Source organism: Enhydra lutris, unplaced genomic scaffold (genome assembly GCF_002288905.1).
Source record: "Enhydra lutris kenyoni isolate GAN:26980312 unplaced genomic scaffold, ASM228890v2 scaffoldscaffold36, whole genome shotgun sequence".
NCBI classification, from domain to species: Eukaryota; Metazoa; Chordata; class Mammalia; order Carnivora; family Mustelidae; genus Enhydra; species Enhydra lutris.
This window is the reverse complement of record NW_019154120.1, coordinates 19,988,402-20,007,503: the sequence shown is the minus strand read 5'-3', so window position 1 is coordinate 20,007,503 and position 19,102 is coordinate 19,988,402. Positions and strand designations below refer to the sequence as shown.

The 19,102-nt window shown below is 39.3% G+C and overlaps 1 protein-coding gene across 3 annotated transcripts in view; it reads right to left on the bottom strand.

Moving 5' to 3' along the window:
* LOC111154213 (transcription factor 4) overlaps nt 1-19,102 on the bottom strand; it is a 349,469-nt gene that overhangs the window by 219,419 nt on the left and 110,948 nt on the right. For 2 of the 3 annotated variants that reach the window (XM_022513674.1, XM_022513673.1), the window contains exons 3-4: nt 11,870-11,931; nt 8,338-8,434 (exon numbers count right to left, since the gene is read on the bottom strand). In XM_022513674.1, the coding sequence (XP_022369382.1) occupies nt 8,338-8,434; nt 11,870-11,931 (159 nt within the window). Of the gene's footprint in view, nt 1-8,337; nt 8,435-11,869; nt 11,932-19,102 lie in introns of those variants that run through there. The other variant, XM_022513675.1, reaches the window with a different exon arrangement.

Sequence of the window (19,102 nt, the reverse complement as noted above, 5' to 3'; positions counted from 1 at the left end):
CCACAACGCCTCTCAGGACGTGCAATGCTTAAAACTGGGTTTCTTTGCTGCTGCGGTCCTAAGGAAGGTGACAATGCGAACGGAGCAAACAGGCTCGTTTTTACTGATGATCCATATGGCATTTAGGTAGACACACAGCTTTCGTGGACATGAGTTTGGAGACCCTGTAACGGTACTGATGTTTCTCCTGGAGCCAAGGGGCCATGAAGGTTTGAAAAACTCAAAGGGCTTAATCCCCCGACTCAAGGATCCAGTCAAGAAGTCGGTTACTGGTTAATGCTATCACAGGCATCTTTGAAACATCAACCTTAGGCAAAATTCTAAGAAGCCATCTTTCCAATGAGAAGCTGAGAGAAAATTCTGACCACTCAATAAAATCATCACAGTTCATATCACTTCCTGGCTTTCCCTTAAAGGTATATGGTCCATTCCCCCACCTGTGTTCTCACGAGCCTGATTCATGCCAAGATTCCGTTCAACAGCGGTGGGAAACTTCTGGCCAAGAGTTGAATCCAGCTCTCACCACAATCACGCAGTCTTGGCGTGTTCAGTAAAACTAAACGTCTTTTGGCTGCACTTAATCCTCCACATTAAAGATCAACCAATACAACTGTGTACATACTAAAATAAAAGAGGGGTGTTCTTTGCCCCCCGCAATGGGCATTCTTGTCTGAGTGCTTCACAGTGACATGACAGGGTGTTGGAGGTAAGGAGAGAAGAGACCATTTGACTGTTCAGCAAAGGTGCTGGGAAAGCTCTCTGCCTGGCACTTGTCATGGCATGTCCTGGGACCTTGTGGCTCCAGGATGCCAGGCCCACTCTGAATGGCTGTTGTGGGACTGTGGAAGAGGTTGATGGCAGAGTTAAGGGTCTGCTGCACAATCGGGGTGCTCTGCAGAGCGGCAGGAACCCAAGCCGGAGACCTAAAAGCGAAGGTTCTGGGTCATGCGTACACGTAGACAGTCGACTCCGGCTGGCTACTGCCTTGCCCAAAGAGGACAACGAAGGCACAAGCCTCAGAGATGAAGTGGGGACACCATGCCTCAGACGCCTTCCCATGGGTGACTCTCCCATCTGTACCTCCTCTACCTCCCTCATTTCAACTACCTTTGTTTTCTACTCCCCATCTCTTTGTCCCTTTCTCTAACTTGCTAACCGAAATTTAGAGTTGGGGCCCATTTCATAGTTTCCTTACTGCATGAAAGTTTGAACCTTTTTTCTTAATTTTCCAGACTGGGAAGTTGAAAATCACATATTTTTCTCTGAGAAGAAGCTAAATAAAACCCTGTAAGTCAACAAGCCTGACAGGCATCCCAACTCCCTTCTCTCTCGTCTCTTTCCACTGACTAGGCCGGAGGAGCTGTTGGGTACCCCCCGCCCCCGCCCAAACTTTGTAGCTGGACGTAGCCGGGGGATGTAGGCGAACAGGGGACCGCGCGGCCGGACTCCCTTTCTCCTGTTTCTTGCTGCATCAGACCCACACTTGACATCTAAAGCTGTGACACTCATCTTGAGACAATGAGGGAAAGCACGGAAGAGCCACCCAGACACCTGCCTGGGTCTCAATGAGCTGCAAACCAATGTTAGCAGCAGCCTACCACCGGACTTCTAGTGGAAGAAAAATTCTTCTTAAGCAACCATTAGTCACATTTTCCATTACTTCTAAGAAAAAGCATTCCTCCCCAACACAAACTACTTTTTACTTTTATTTAACTCTAACATGATGTATTTTCTCTTAGAGTCCATAACTTTTTACGTGAGAAATCTTCCTCTGGAATTTAGAAGTGCTACAGTTTTCTGTTGGCTATAGTTTTCAAATAATGTTTTTCTGCTATCAGTTCTTCAAATTTCAAAAACCCTGACGAAGAAAGTATTTGATTATCACAGCACTCAGTAGAGTACAGCATACGGTAAAAGGCTGAGTGGAAAGGAAGCAAGGCCGATGAAAGACGGACAGACATTTGTATGGATTGGACAAGAAGAATTAAGTTCTCCTATCTGAAAACTGGAAATGCTTAACTTTTTTCACTAGTCTTTCAAAAAAGAATGACATTACTTATTTTTTATAAATAAAATACCTCGTGGTATGTTTGGTGAATACTGAAATCTACCATGCTGTAATATGATCCACTCCCTGACACTGGAATATTCTGCACAGGATATAGTACTATAGAATGAATTTCTGTTAAACTGGCTCTGGTTGAGGGTTTTCTTCCTGATACAGTGAAATGGATGTAGGCCTGATTTTAATTTACGGGCTTTTCATTCAGGACTTAAACCCTCTATATCTGATTTCCTGATTTATTCCCGAATGAAACCCTCAACAGTCATCTGTTGAGGTCCTACAACTCTAAGCCAGGCACCGGCTCATGCGTAACGCTTTTCTCCTGGTGATGTAACTTAATGAGTAATTATTTTATTCTCGATCAATCCAATCTCTTAACTACAGATATGGAATGAGCTGAGGTAGAAAAGAAACATCCATTTGAATCAGGCTTTAAAGAATAACATTTGGAAAACACATCACTAGCGAAGTTACTTGAAGGTATCATAAAATAGAGATGAATGGATTAGAAATAACAATAAAATACAGCAGAAGGATAAGATGGCACACCTAAAAGATCAATGGACCATTAGATGAGAAAATTACCTCAGAGATCATCTAAAGGTCTGTTCCACCCTCAATCTAGAGATGTGAGAAAACCTGACCTGAGGAGCCACCCACGGGTTGCAGCAAAGCAGAGAGCAGAAAAGCCAGTTCTTTGGCTCCCAGACGTAGCTCAAAATCAGGATTAACAGTATCACTTGGGAAGACACTTCAAATAGTCTCATTTGTTCATACTTTGGGAAGACATTTTAAGTTAACATCTTCAAACAACAAAACTCCTGAACAAAGAAAGCAAACAACAAATAACACCACAATTAAATGTTTCTTCTCTCAGCAACTGCTTGCTACCACATTATCAGCTCAATAGATAACAGATGATATCAAGATAACCTCAAGCCAAAAAAAAAAAAAAGTCATTAAAAGAAGAGGACACTGAGACTACACAGACATCCCTAACCAATGAAGCTGCAAGCCCCCTGCTCTTACTATCGAACTTCAGAACAATCTAAAAGTGAACAAAAATGTCTAGAGCTGACATCCTTAGTCATAACTGCATTGTTATGAAGTTACTAAAATATTATCTGACCTCTGGCACTTTAGAAAAAATCAAACACTTGGCATCGTCATACAGGTTTTGTTTTTGTTTGTGTTCTTCCCCCCACCCCCCAAATATTTAAATTCCTGTGTGAAAAGAAAACATCTGACAAAGAGGTCAAGTTAAATCTTACCCATGCTTCGAAAAAAACCTGTGTCTCTTTGAGGTTACTGTACGTTAAGGTTTTCAAAACAGTTTTCCTAGTAAGAGTCTCTTCGTTTAGGTTTATTTCCAGTTTTACAACGAAAAGAAAAACTCCCCGTATTAGCATCTACTCACATTCGCCATTTTACAAGAAGACTGTGCCACTGGCCTCAGCCACTGGGATTTGAAAACACTCACAACACTTCACCTTTATGCCGGGCTAAACTCAGGGTAGTCATAAACACTTTGAAGTAATACAAACCTAAATATTCCCGCTAGGCCAACGGAGCAGTGGAACCGAATTATAATGAGCTAGCAGCTGTCACAATATGACCACAGTAACCAAATCAAAATATCAACCGCTAACCCAGATGAGATTCAAAGGTCATCCTATAAGCCAGGAGCTTTCTTCAGTCCTGCCTGAAACCCCGATCTAATCCTGCAGTAAAATGTTCCACTGAGCTAGTTTAGAAACCAGTTACTCTATGGTGGAAAATGGTTGAGGGCTCTGGTGGAGTACCGTTAGTGGGACTAGAACCAAACACCACACCAAGGAAACCGAACCATTCACGACGGGACACCGAGGAACCCAGCAGCTGAGGCTGAACTACGCCGCAGCCAACTGCCCAAAAGGATCACTTTTCACATCCTTCAGTTACCGATGCTTGTCTGTCATCTTACTGGCGAGTTGCTCACTCAAACAATCTGGTTTTCAATTAAGTCTCTGGAACAATAGAAGGAAAATGCATGCTTAGCTCCTTCCTCAGATCAAAAAGTATTAGCTCGAAAATATATTGTTGCCCATTGTAAAAACATTTGGACAATGACCTGCAGAAGTTTAATGGTTGCAAGAAAACAAGTAGGGGCAGGAATGTTAAAAAGCCCATACTCTTTGCATATAGCTCTTGTCAGTATTTTCAAACTATTCCATAGCCTATAATCCTCTTAAAAACACAAGTCTCAGACCCATGGCCCCTCTGTCCCATCAGCATATTCTGAAAGCTACTCACTGACCACCTATAAAGGTTTAGTCAAACTGTTTAAAAACTGTAGCGAACAAGTTTCCAGCAGATCAAGTGTATGTTTTTATCATTAATAACCATCCGTCGTCACAAAGAAAAAGCGATTTGTTTTTTCCAGATGCGAAACGGGACATGGCATTTCAAAGAAGCAAAAATGCAAACTGGCTTGCTTGTCTCTGGCCAATGAAAGCAGTGGTTGAGGATTCAGGAAATGTCAGGTAAAAGAGTAGAATACACAAATATTGGATCACTTTGCTGTACACCTGAAACTAATATAATGTCATCTGTCAATTATACCTCAACAAAAAAATAAAAAAACATTTTAAAAAGAGAGTACATACACGAGTTGGTCAGGGTAGGCAGTCAGCTAGATGACTCACTAATGTAGTCTCTCAGTTCCCCCAAGACTCCCCCACAGGAGAGGGAAAAAAGTCATGCACACTTATTTTTATTTTAAATTAGGGGCTGGCTTTTTTGTTTATTTTAGTTATGTTTTCCTTTAGAAGATTTACACAATCTCAACTTCCAAAACTTGGTATGGCAACTATAAGTACGGACAGTAATGGAAAAAGTGGTGCAGCCTTATTGACGGAGAGGGGTCATTAATTCTAGTGGAATAGGCATGTGTGCGCGCACACACACCCACGCACGCGCCCGCGCACGCAGGCAGGCGCGTTTGTATTCATTTGTTCACTTTTTAGTTTAGGGATTCACAAACTATCCAATAGGATACTACATTCGGATATGCAGGCTTAAAGAATAAATTAATGGAGATACACTATTATCTATCTACCATTCTGCAAAAACTTGAGATACACAAATAAGTTGAGTTTTGGCATTCTGGTGCCAAACCTAAGTATTCTATCACAAAAACTGGAACATTGACGCAAAACCATTCCTGTGACATCAGAAAGTTCACAGTTGTAATAAAGGGCTTTTGTTACATAAGGGTTTATGAGCAAATGTTAGCAATGCCTGCATCATTTCCAAAATAGCGTATTGCCATTAAGAACAAAATATATAATAATAATGCACTCCCAAAAGGAGAGAGCAGTTCATTACTTTTTTCTGTCCTTGCAATAAAATAAAACCTCACTAAATGAACAGTTTACTTAAAAAAAAAAAAAAATCAGGTCATCTGCAGTTAATAACTCTTTCCCGTAAAATTAGTGTCACTTGTTTCTGTAGCAGACGCCTAATTCAGTCACAGGCTTGATTGATTTGACAACAGAGAATCTGGTCCAATAAAGTGGCTGATTTATTTCTTATGCTATAGCTTTTACCCTAATGTGACATCACAGCAGAATTAAATCTCTGACATGTAAAGAAATCCTTTGTAATTTAAATGAAAACTAAAGATTCTGAAAGCGGGTATTGACTGTTGTCAAAAACTTCCAGTGATGTCTAATGCTTTTTTTTGGTAGAATGAAAACTTCGAGTCCACCGAATACGGATTTGGACACAAAGAGCAGCTCAGAGTAGAGCAGACCATATATTCCATGAGTTCAAATCGTTGGCTACATTTATAGATTTTATTTTATCTTCGTCTCCATTTGTAAATTGGTTGTCTAATTTCTGGAAGACAACCTATTTTCTCTTTAGAAAAGCACAGCATAAACACACACCAAACACGGCCCATCTCAAACGTGGTTTTATTTTCAATAAACAGCAGCTTGGGCAAAAATCAATGAGAATCTTTGTTCCCCTAATCTAGCCCTGAGATAGTCAAGCCAGATCCAGAAGCGCTTGGGATGTGAGACAGGGGTGGCAAGAGTTAATGCGGCCTCGTGGGCAGTCCTCTGAAAATATTTTTAAATTCTTTTCCAAACTAAAAATGCAAGGTATTTCATAGTTGTTTAAATGTCTTTTTCCCTTTCTTGCAGACTGCGCCGTGCCCTCTCGCTCCGAGGGCGACTTCCCTGACCCCAGTCTGACACTGCGCCGTTAATGTCAGATAAACCATTTAGCCCCAGCACAAATCTATTCTGTGCAAAAATCTGCTTGAGGTGGAAAATGTAGCAGTTTGTAAACAATAAAGAGCCATGTTTCAGACCAGACAGCTTATCTAACAGAGAAGTTCTTTCATGGGGAACAGTGGGTGGGAGCCTCCCGGACATAGTAGCATTTCCTATCACAATGCAGGAGACTGTCTTGGCCTCCATATTTAAGAGTTTAATGGGAAGGAGGGCAGACGGGATAAAAGAACACAGCTGACATGGACTTTCAGCTTAAACAACAACTAAGTGGAAAGAGTCAGCTCTCTCTGCTCTAGCTCCAGTCTGGCAGCCCACGTATATTTTAACTACTACTTGGATGGAAAAATGAATTTGGCTGGTAAAACAGTTGCCCATAAGGACAGATGAACAAGAACAAATATTTAATATCTTTGTATTGCCTGGCGTATTATGTGATACTAACTTATCAAATTGGTCTTGGGGAAAACTTTTTATCACGTACCTAACATACACTTCTGAATATGAGTAGCGATTCATTCATTCTATTTTACTTTCGCTCAACAGAGGAGAGTTTTAGAATCTTCCAAGGGAGTTCTTTAATATGCCACCGGAGCACTACTTCCCAAGATGATTATTTTCAAGTTAATCTTTTATTCTATTTTATGAAATTGAGCAAGGATGACTGGAGAAGCAAGGTGTTAGAATTTAATATTAGCACTATTGTCACGGAAGAGTCCAAAGTTGTTCTTTGAAATCTAAGTTGACAGATATATCTCGTCTTCTGGATCTGGATGAAACTGTTGCATCTCCCTCTCAACAACTGATAAAAAACTGGGAACCTGGCTTTAGCTACAAAATTAAGGCATAGCTAGGACATTTATCGTTTGAAAGTAAAAAGGAACACAAGTGTAAGAACCAATAATCAAACACAACTTCATGGTTCTCAAAGCTGGAATGATATTTAAAGGCACGAGCATATGATGTCACTTAAAATAAGTTGCTAGTATCCCTCTGCTTCATCTATGTTGTGTTAAACACCTGGATTTGATGGTGACTTTGAAAAAATGACTGAGATTCGAGGACAATCTATATATTAAATAACAAGTAAGCTTCCAAGGCTTAAAAATAGGGAAATTCTTTAGAAGCATTTGCAATTATGGTTTCAAAGTGATATAATTATGGCTGTGTGTTTTTCCTGGAGTATGGTCCAACGCCTCCTGCCAAGAAATTTTACTTCATTTATTGATGGATTTGCAATAGAATTTGACCAAGTTGAGAGATTTATTAATGTTGTTTAAGAAAAAAAAACCCACATTTACCAGAACAAAGATCATTGTTCCACTTGAAACTAAAGAAACCTGCTATCGCTCATTGCTCAGGTTACTGCTGTTAGACACACATCCCGACAGGGTAAACGAAACAGAAAAACCCATGAAAGAAGCCAGTATGAAGAACAAGCTGGAAACTCGCAAACTGTTTCAAGCATAGCTTGATTCCAGTGAAATAAGATACAGTCCGCCTAGACCACCAACACTAAAAAGCTCACACCAAGATAAATACACAACCAGAACTTACAATCAACTTCAATACACTACTCTGATTTCAGCAATCTAAACCTATTATTAAAGGGGTTTCCATAACCCCGGACTATCTATCGTTGCCAACAGACAAGCCCGTATTTTAAATAGTCACCACTTTATCAACCTTAAATCAGAATACAAGTATTGCAACACTGAAATTGCGATAAGAGCTTTATAAGGAAGACAAAATTTCCACGGCAATTCGATATCACTGAAATCCTATAATTCCACACGGTTATAAAACATAGTCCTTTACGTGCGATTACCAAGCATAATAAACTGTCAGTATTTTCCTGCAATTTAAAATCACTAGAGTGAAGTGGGTAAATATCCAAGTCCCTAAAAACAGATCCTCTGTCTGGACTGTGTTCTCCCCTTTCTACGGCAAAATATCAGCATTCGAAAGTGCATGTTAATTTAAAATTGGTCTTACTTTGTATTCTGGAGTTGACAAAAGGTGGAGAGAGATTGTCATGTGACCCAAGGTCCCTGCTGGTCATGTGGTCATAGGGAGTCCCATCTCCATAGTTCTGTAAATAAAAAAACATCGTAAGTCTTCATTTCGCATGAATAAATCAGCATATAAATACCCCCCCTACTGACAACTCTGAGAGCCAAAGAAACTGGAAGTCCACATTCCCACTGTGGAACCTCATTATAAGGGTACTGCCTCTTCACAGGTCCAGTAAGTGAGGGCTCTAGAGTCTGCAGAGTTCAAGTTTTCCTCATGGTAACTGTGAAATCTTACAAATAATAATAGTAGAATCAACTGCAGGAAGCTGTTGACATGATTAACTGAAATAAAACACCTGACACATATAAAATGTACTGCAAATATTGGAAGTTACTATTTTGGTACGCACCCTTAATTTTTTTTTTAAGATTTTATTTATTTATTTGACAGAGAGAGAGGCAGCACAAGCAGGGGGAGCAGCACAGGAAGAGGGAGAAGCAGACTCCCCGCTGAGCAGGAAGCCCGATTCAGAACTCAATCCCAGGACCCCAGGATCGTGACCTGAGCAGAAGGCAGATGCTTCACCAACTGAGCCACCCAGGCACTAGGAAGCCCACATTATTTTAAAAAAGAAAAAAAAAAGCAAGATTGTGCCATCAGTGAGAATGACCCACAGCCTATAATGAATTGCTTTTAGAAGCTCAAGATACAGCCTTTTGAACGACATTTGGTTTTACGGTATTGAAATTTCAATGTTTTGTGATAGTTGTTACTGTGGTTGTAAGGGAACTGGATCATTCCATAAGTAATTAACATGTAAGAACATTAAAATTATTACAACATGACTGCAGAGGAACATCAAAACTTTAGCATAAATTAGTACTTTTGGGGGCACTTGGGTGGCTCAGTGGGTTAAAGCCTCTACCTTCGGCTCAGGTCATAATCCCAGGGTCCTGGGATCGAGCCCCGCATCGGGCTCTCTGCTCAGCAGGGAGCCTGCTTCCTCCTCTCATTCTCTGCCTGCCTCTTAGCCTACTTGTGATGTCTGTCAAATAAATAAATAAAATCTTTAAAAAAAATTAGTACTTTTGGATTTGGACAAAGCATGCCACCAAAAAAAAAGTTTTAAAGCAGACATTAATTTTTGGCAGAAATCTGTCATGATTATGATTATCTAATTATTTTAACAGAATTTAAAATTAAAACAATTGTTTTTATTTTTTTAAAGATTTTATTTATTTATTTGACAGAGAGAGAGAGAGCATGAGCAGGTGAGCAGCAGGGAAAGGGAGAAGCAAACTCCCCGCTGAGCAGAGAGCCCAACATGGGCTTGATCCCAGGACCCTGAGATCATGACCTGAGCTGAAGGCAGACACTTAACAGACTGAGCCATCCAGGTGCCCCTAAAATAATGCTTTTAAACTGTCCACTTATTAATGAAGGAATCTGATAACATATAGGAAAAGTTAAAATCACCTATATTATAAATAGGGTTCAAATTTCAGACTAAGGTGCATCAAGTAACCATAAAGGAAGAAAAAAAAAAAAAAGTCGATCTGCTCAGCTGGTTGTAGTGCCCATAAAGACCAAGTCAAATTTACTCAGAGGTATCAGTTGGCATGTTAGTCAAAGGGCAGAATCTGCCCACACAAAAAAAGACGGATGCCGTATGAGAAATGAAAATGCATGTCACTTTACTAGAGAATAACTGGAACCCGTAAGGTTCTAAATAATCCTGTTTTTAATCAATTTTCCTTATTTAGAGAAATTAATTTGAATGATACCATAATCTAACACTGCCAATATGTCACTGTATAAAAAGATGTTATATATTTTAATACCTAGCATGGGTTTTGCACTCATTCTATGCCAGGCAGTGTATAACACTGATTTTTATTTACTAAGTGTCCTCATCTTAGTGTACTTGAATATACACTACGGAATTTAAACTGCAGAACAGTGCTGCAAGGTAGAGGATAATATCACCACTTCAAGCTGAGAGAAGACAGGACTGAGCATGGTTGTCGGGACAAGTCAGCCACAGAGATCAGTCGCATGCAAACTCCCTGGATTGAGAAGACAGAAATTACAAAATATTGACTCAAAATTATTCCCCAAAATATTCCCTGAAAAAAAATGGCAGGACAATTACTGAAAAGGAGATAAAAGGACAGTCCTAAGGGACCTTGTTGTCAGAAGAACAATTAAAAGCAGTGTTAAAGTGAGAAATCATAAGACATTAAGTGTGAATGAGCTAAACAATAGGGGGAAATTCTGTCATCTCCTACACTTGCTGTCAAGGGGAATGGATTTACTTCTGCAAGTGCAGCCTGTAACGTGAGGAGGAGGAAAGATTTCCTCAACCCATCCATATAATGCATTAGGATATCAACCCCAACAGCTGGTGCAGTGGCTCAACAAAGCTCCTGGTAAGCTTACAGACCCTGCCGCGCTATGAGGACCACAGCGAGAACCACAAGGTCAAAGGACAGGTGGAAATGGACAACAGTGGCTTGCTGAAATGTCCTCATTGTGACAGCTTGATCACCTTCCTTGCCTCTTCTGCCAAAACAGAAACACCCCCACTTCAAATCTATGTGAATACCTACAGTAAAATGTTCCCCCCTGCAGAATGCTTCATTTCTACAGCTGGCTGGGGGAGGGGCACACGTTTGTTTGACTATGTGCTCTCAGTCTATTTTTAATTTGGGGTATTTATATGTATATCAGAAAAGCTGACATGGATTTTAGAGGGCCTAGAAATGATTCCATTAAAAACAGATTATACATTAAAAATCATATAACTTCAAGTGGGAAGGACCATAAAAAATATTCTAGCTTTACTTCTTCGTTTTATAAATTAGAAAAATGAGGACCAATGAAGTGAAATGACATGCCCAAGGTCATATACACACAAATATACATATTGCCAAAACACCCCACTCCCACCCCATTCCATGGTCTTCCCATTACACCCAAACTAACAGCTAAAGCATGAAGGAAAACCATGAAAAGGAGTAACAAAAATCTGAAACCAAATAAATGAATGAACCCAACTGGTGACCAAAGGTATGAATATGACATTTATGAAATGAAATCAACCCTAATTTATTATATAGATTATACTGATCAGAACTTCAGACCCTGTCTTCAGAATTATTCTGTAGTCTACACCAATACATTACAGGGCTACTTGGATTTTTTTCAAAGTTGTGCCAGCTACAACAAATAACTTTCTGTAATACTGGATCAATAACTGGCAAAGTAAGGCCAAATATTTAATGAAGGATTTTTCTTCTGGTTAGCAGAAGTGGAACAGGTGTCAAATTCAATAACAGCATCCAGTAAGAGAAAGAAAAAAAAATTGCAAACACAAGCTGATCCTCATTAAACTTAGTATGCATATATATATCTGTGCATTTGTGTGTGTGAGAGAGAGAAACTCACCTTCAGTTTGTCAATTTACATATGCGGATGTCTGGTTGTGGGGAAAAAGATTAGATATACTTACCCTGGATGGGCTTGGATGTCCTCCATTCCCCCAGGACCCTGAGCTACTTCTGTCTTCTACATCTAGGGACAAGAGAAAAGTTCTTTAGGCTTTCTTGCAGTAATTCTTCCTTTCTGTATATGCACTTTTAAATTAATGTTTCAAATTAATCTCCTGTTGCCTTTAATTAACAATCAGGCATGGGGCTACCACGATGATAGTGGCTTCTGACCCATCTACTTAAATTAACTCATTTAAATTCACAGCAGAAATGAACTGGACCCTCAGGAACCAGAGGTATGAACATAAAAATTACTTCCATCCTTCAGTGTTTCATAGCCTCAACTTTTATAGACATGAAACTGCACTTAAAGTTTTATTAAGATCTTTTGTACAAAATAAGTTTAAAACGACACATGCAACCTTAAATGTATATTTGAAAAGGTAAGTTAAGGCAAATATTCACGCCAACATTAGCAGCATCTGTGCTCATAATGCTCGTGGATACTTCCTGTTCTCTAGCCAATGCTTATTATACCAGACAACAGGCATGAAACAAAATACACAAGACAAAAAGCAGATTCAGTAATCTATTTCCACCAGTACACTACAAGGATATTACAATGTGGGTGTTTTTTTTTTTTTAACATTTTAAGTAAAGACAACACTATCTCAGTATTTTAATTATTGTAACAGAATTGACCACTCAGCTATAATCCTTAATCTGGGCATCGAGATGTGAACATTAAAGTTGTTAAAGCAATGTTTTATCTTGATAAGTGATAGTGAAGAGACCTATATGAGCTACCAGGAAGTGGAAATTCTTCTAAACTCTGGACCAGCAAAGTTCTAACACCGACCATGCCAGGGGTTGGGACTTCAAGTGGCAAAGTGCTCAGGCTGGAGACTATTACAGTGAAGTTATCGTATCCATTGCTTAAAACATAAACATGCTCTGAAGATCAGTCTCTCTATATTTAGAAATGGCTTTGAGATTGTTGATGAAAGGTCCTTGATAAGTATAAAAAGTTTCACTGTTCCATTATTTTGATCGTGGTTGATAACAGACGGCCATCACAAGTGTCTGACAGGACTGGAGGAAGAGGTGTGAAACTTCGGTTTAGGGGATATAATCCCATTTATTGTGTTTCCTAACATTTCAGTGATACTGTTTATTCTCCTAATCCACCACTGTCGTTCCTTTTATTACTGCTATTTTATTATCAGAAGAAATAATCATAGTAAAATTAATTGATTTATTTTTGGGTACAGTGGAACACACGGCATTTTAGAATCTCTTAAGAGATGGGATAGCAGCAAAAAAAGACAATTATTATTACTAAACTTGCATTCTTTCCCTTTTTTTTAAAACAAGTATTTCTGTCCCTTTTGTGGGTGCTTCAGAAGATAATGCAACTGCAAACAAAAGTCTCCTGCGGATGGCTACAATCAGTGACTGTGAGCTTTCAGGGATGTCAAGAAAGCTCTGGGTCCTGCATGCAGTCCGGAGACAGGTGCAAGGCTTTCCCCAAATCTGCGGGTGAGTAACCCCATCTCCTGGCCTCCGGGTATGTCGAACTGAAATACTCGCAGAAATGACTCAGAACGCTCTAGACTGGGGAGTCTGGCAAACCTACATGGTTCTCTTCATCCTTAACCAAAAACCAAATATTTTCAGCAACAAAATGTATAAACGACAAAAATCTCTCAAGCACTGCAGATTTTCAAAAATCTGGCATGTCTTGACTTTATTCTCACCTGAAACAGCCAGCCTGGATTAATTTGAGAGTTTTTTTCCTCTTGCATTTGGCCAAAACGAAATGAAGGAACAGAGTTGAATCCCTCTGTTCCATAAGATTTCACGTTGTTTGGACACCTTTTATTTTTCCAATTTTTAAGGAAATCTTTAAACACAAAAAAGCAGGCAGAAACAAGGAGGAAATAGGAGTTGTTCTCACATGGGGGTGATTTTGGACCCCAGAAAGCATTTGGCAATGTCTAGAGACGTTTTTGGTTATTACAACATGGGGGGGGAGGGCGGGAAGGGGGACAGCGCCACTGGCATCTAGTGGGTAGAGGTGAGGGGATACTGCTAAACATTCTACAAATGTTAGAAAGTCCCTTCCCCCCACCAAAAATGCTCTGTCCCCAAGTGTCAGTTGTGTCCAGATTGAGAAGCCCAGTGCAGAGGGAAAATCACATTAAAGAGCAAAAAGGAAGAGGCGAGTTGGAGAAAAGATGTACTAGAATTTAATTTATAGCTTAGTATGGACTCCTACTAAATACATAGTTACTTATGCCTTTTAACCCAGACTTGAGCTGGACTGTTTCAGGAGACCTTCATAAACATCTTCTGTCCACAGAATAAAGGGAAAATGATGGTCAACCAAGCAGCCTGCTAATTAGCAGCCAGATAAAACACATCAAAACTTGAGTATTCCCAACTGGGCAATTTCAAAAGCGAGCAATCCACTAATTAAAAATGCTGGAAGTCTAGCTTTTTCAAAACAGGTTAAATACTGGCTGGGTTCCTTCACAAATAGATTCCCAACCAATCAGATCTGACTGCTCTTTTCCCATCCTTTCTCATTTCCATCTTTCTCATTTCCTGACCTCACGCTGCTCCACGTTCCTTTTTGCTTCCTCCCATTTACTGATCTCTTTTTAACAGGCTCTTCCATCCCCTGGTCTCCTGCTACGTCTACCAGATAAGGACCAGTCTCTAGCTCTACCAAACCTAATAGGACAACTGTATGATTTCTGATTATTCTTTTTTCTTTGAAAAAAAAAAAAATCTGAAAAAAGAAAAAGAAAAAAATTGTATAGCTGGGTGCTCATTTATCTAAGAGCAAGAAGCCACAGAGGGAGAGCGTGGAGATTTGTAACTCATAATGAATGTAAACATGTTGCTTTTAAGTCATTTGTTTCCAGCTGCCCTCCCACTGAGCTTCATCAGGTCTGCCAGTTAGTTAGTGAGCATTTTCTCAACAACTATTCCCATCCATCTCAGAGGGCATCTGAGGACCCCCTACATGGGGATCACCTGTATATTCATTTCAAAATCAGCATCTTGGGGTCCACTGCAGACCAACTGAGTCTGGATTGTTCTTGAAAACCGTGCTTTAAACAAAGTCCCCAAGTCTCCTGCCTGTGCACAATGGTTTGAGAACCACCATCCTGTCTTACCAGGAACATAAGACAGATCCATGCCCCCATGACACCAACACGTGCCTCTCTCACTCCAGATCTTCAATTTCCCGCTAAGGGTGCCAGTTTCAGCAGCATTCAGTACACATTCCCATCACATCTGTATCCAGATACATCTGTATCTTGCCCAGACTCACTTTTTAGTAAACCTGCATGTGGCCTACCCTTGGCCATTCCTTCCTCCCTGCTGATGGACGCAGACGCTGAACGCATTTCTATACCTCCATAGCTTTGTACCTGCTAGTCCCTCTGCCCAAACTGTTCCATCTATCAAAAAATAACAGCAGCTAATGTTTAGCGAGCTTAAGTATGTGTCTGATACTGTACTAAGAATAAGTACATCAATGCACTAATAGTACCCCCATTTCATATATGAGAACATTGAGGCTTCGATGGAACAGGTAAGTCTCTCAAGCAACCAGCAAACACAGATGCTGACAACCGCAAAGCCAGGAGTGCTCTTTTCCAACACTGTCAATGCTTCCCTGGAAAGAAATTCATTTCTTTCTATGACCATCCTGAATGTTACCTCTCAAACGTCTTCCCAGGCAGAGTGAAAATATTTAGGAGTTTATGCCCATTCTTGGGTCCACAAAAGGTTATAGAATTATACACAACATGAATATACAAAAGTAAATATTTAAAGAAATCGAAAAGACTGGAAAATAAAAATAGGGGGACAGTAAAGTCAGAGGTATGATGAGCTTATCAAAATGTACACTGTGATAGATGGGATACTAGCTAGAAAGGGGTCAAAATTCTACAAGGTACTGAGTGGGCAAAACAAAGAGTGAAATTAGATTCACAGTGAGTATGAGATAAAAGCACGCAAATAGTTCAGGAAATCCATCAGGGCAACATAATAACAAATGAAAAACTGCCTGGGGTAGAGGCTATCTGAACATTTAGTTCCTGCCTCTCCCTTGTCCTACTGTCACTCTCTATCCAAGATGGGAATCAACAGCAGAAACACAATAATCTGGGCAGCAGAAAGGAAAGGATAAAAGCAAGTGGATGAGAGAAATTATTCTTCCAAAGGACTAAAATGGGTTCCATTGTTGCAACCTTTTCTAATTTATTTTACCCCACCTAAATGAGGACAGACTTAGTAACTTCCATGGATGGGATTGACAGCTGGTTTAGGAGGGAACCTGACAATCCACAAAATTTCATTCTAATAGAATAATTCTGCATAAGCCCCTCTAAAATATATGATATTTCTGATCCAAAACACAAAAGCAAAGCTTGGGCCAAACTAGGACCAAACACTCCATTTTGAGAAAAGTCACACAGAGGTAATTTTTTATTTCTATGGTTTCCCATCTATACTCATTAAGCTTACGATTTGATTACTCAAGTGTCCACTTTGTTTATGCACAAGATCAAAACTATCAGACAAATGGACAAACGTCAGAAAACACAGCCCTGGGAGATGGGATGGAGACTCAGATTTCACCGGCCGCTCTGCATTACCCAGATCTTTGGTCTGAGCTAGTCACCGGCCTCTCCGAACTCACTTTCGTCAACTATAAAATAAGTGGGTTTGAGCTGTACCCTTGGAAATAGGGAAGTCTAGTATATTTGGACAACTCTCCCACAAAAACAAAAATAAAAACAGACAAACCAAAAAAAAACAACCAAAAAATGATGGGTAAATTTTTAAAGATCTTCTTTAAAATACTAATAAGCTGAGAAGATAATAAGGAATTATCAAGCCAAAATCAAATTGAAGGAAGAGAAGACATTTTTGCCCTACGGACATCTGCCAACCTAGAAAATTTAATGGCCTCTTAGGTTAAGGAAAACAGAAGTGAAAAACCAGGAACCATCCAAAGTAGGTGTCCAACAGAAGGTAACAGGGATAACAGGACTTCCAACTTCAAGGGGTTATTGTTAAAGTAAAGAAGTTAGTTAATATTTGTTAAACACTTAGGGGAATATCTGGTCCATAGCAAATTCTCAGTAACCAACACCTGCCCATGAGAGCATAACTTATTAGTACCCAAAATCTAAGACAAGCAAACTATGTAAATCTGTAAAATTGTGATTTATTCAAAGAAATCTGAGTCTCACATCTTTATGACTCATAGTTCTGCTAAACAGTCAGAGACTTTGAAATATTCTTCTGGATTTTAGAAATAGCCAATAAATTTAGAGTAAACAAATCCCACCTTTTCCATGAACCTCTAAAGCAAAATCACAGAGAGAATCCAGTACATATATTAAATTTCTTTAGTGATTTGATTTACTTTCAGAATATCCCCTTTACCTGTCACCATCACAACATACATTTGTGTTCTGTATAAAGGATGTGCTCTCAAAAGTTATACATGCTGACCCGAGGCCCAAGCTAAGAACACAGACTAAATGTTATATAGGTTTAACCTTGATTTGAAATAAACAGTGTTATGTTAACTAAATTGAATTTAAATAAATATATATATGAAATTTACAAAAAAAGAACAAAGTGTGAGTTGCCTAACTCTATTGATTTGGGATAATTAGAGTTGTGTATTGGCCCTTCCCATACTTAGAGCCCAGATCATGCCAAGTACCCAAGGCCCTAGAGTTTCATGAAGTCGGAAAACAAGGAAAAGTGTTTTATCTGAGCTGCTTTAAAAGTCTACAAATTCCTGCTCTTGTAGAAATAGACTGATTTCCTGATGAAAACTCTACACACTCGGAATGCATTGGGAGATCGAGGCTAAGTGCTTCCTGGAAAGATAATCACCCTGAAACATGTTGAGGTCTACACTGTCTCAAATCCTTTGCTCTGCAACAACAGATACCATTAAATATCCTCCACACCATCATGGAGACTCGCAGACTGGATACATCTGTGGCTCCTACTAATTTCCTCGTCCAGGAAGAACCCTTGGCTGAGCCCTCCACACAAACTGAGATGGCATATGCTCTCCGTCAGTGCCAGATGAATTTAGAGTTCAAAATATTTCATCAGCAAAGAGCGTGTTAAGGATGTGCACATTTTCATTAGCACCCAGTATAATAAGAACTCTAAGTAGAGTATTTTGAAGTCAAATTTGAGTACCAGTGCAGATGAAGGAAGAGGTGAAAAGCTTCTGACAGTGTCCATACAACCATGATCGCTTCTTTCTTTTTCCATAAGAAACAAGATATGCTTCATAATGAGTGATCTGAGCACTGACAAGAAACTTCCAGCACTTTCCAAATCGGACTGAGCAAAAGATGAGGGCGGTGGTGATGAGTCTCACACAAATTTGAAGATACTTCAGGAACAAGGAACAGAGACGAGGGAGTTCCCTTTCCAGACCATTGCCATCAGTGCTGGCTTTCTGAGCGCTAATGGATTTCCTTACCAAATAAATCTGAAAACCCAAAAAGTCTAGTACAAGATGTAGTTCTCTATATAAATATATATTTGTGTGTGTGCATAAGAAGGTAAAATGCCTAAAGAAAGGTAAAATGTGGAAATACTGGGTGGAAAGTATAGTAGGAAAATTTGTTCAGAGAAGAATCATTCCAGTATTTTAGGCTTTATTAACTTCCAACTTAAACTTCTACTATTAATATGTCCCGTAGTACACTCTTTAGAGAATATTATTTTCCTCAAGTTCAAAACAAACATTTTCAAAAATGAAAACGAAATAATCTCAGATATTTAAAATACGGAGTTAATGGCATTTTGCGGTGCTATAAAAGGGGAAACACAGTTTCATATAACACGAAAGTCAGATCATATGAAAGTTACAAAATAAAATGCATAACTATTGCATTATAAATGTGCTGCTGTTTGTTATTCTGAACCTCAGAAATGTTCTTGAGAACTCAAGCTGAGTAAATGTTTACAGTATGAAATTGACAAAAAAGTAACCTTGAAGTCTTTAGATCAATCCATATCATTTGGAATTATCAAAGATCATCTAATTTGGGTAATATTCTAACTTGAATACTCTTAATGTGAAACACTATTATTTAGCAACCTTCCTTTTCAAATGTTTGAAACTAACCAGGGTCTTCCTCTTAAAGAGAAGTTAATCCTTCCAAGATCTCATCATTCTTTTTTTT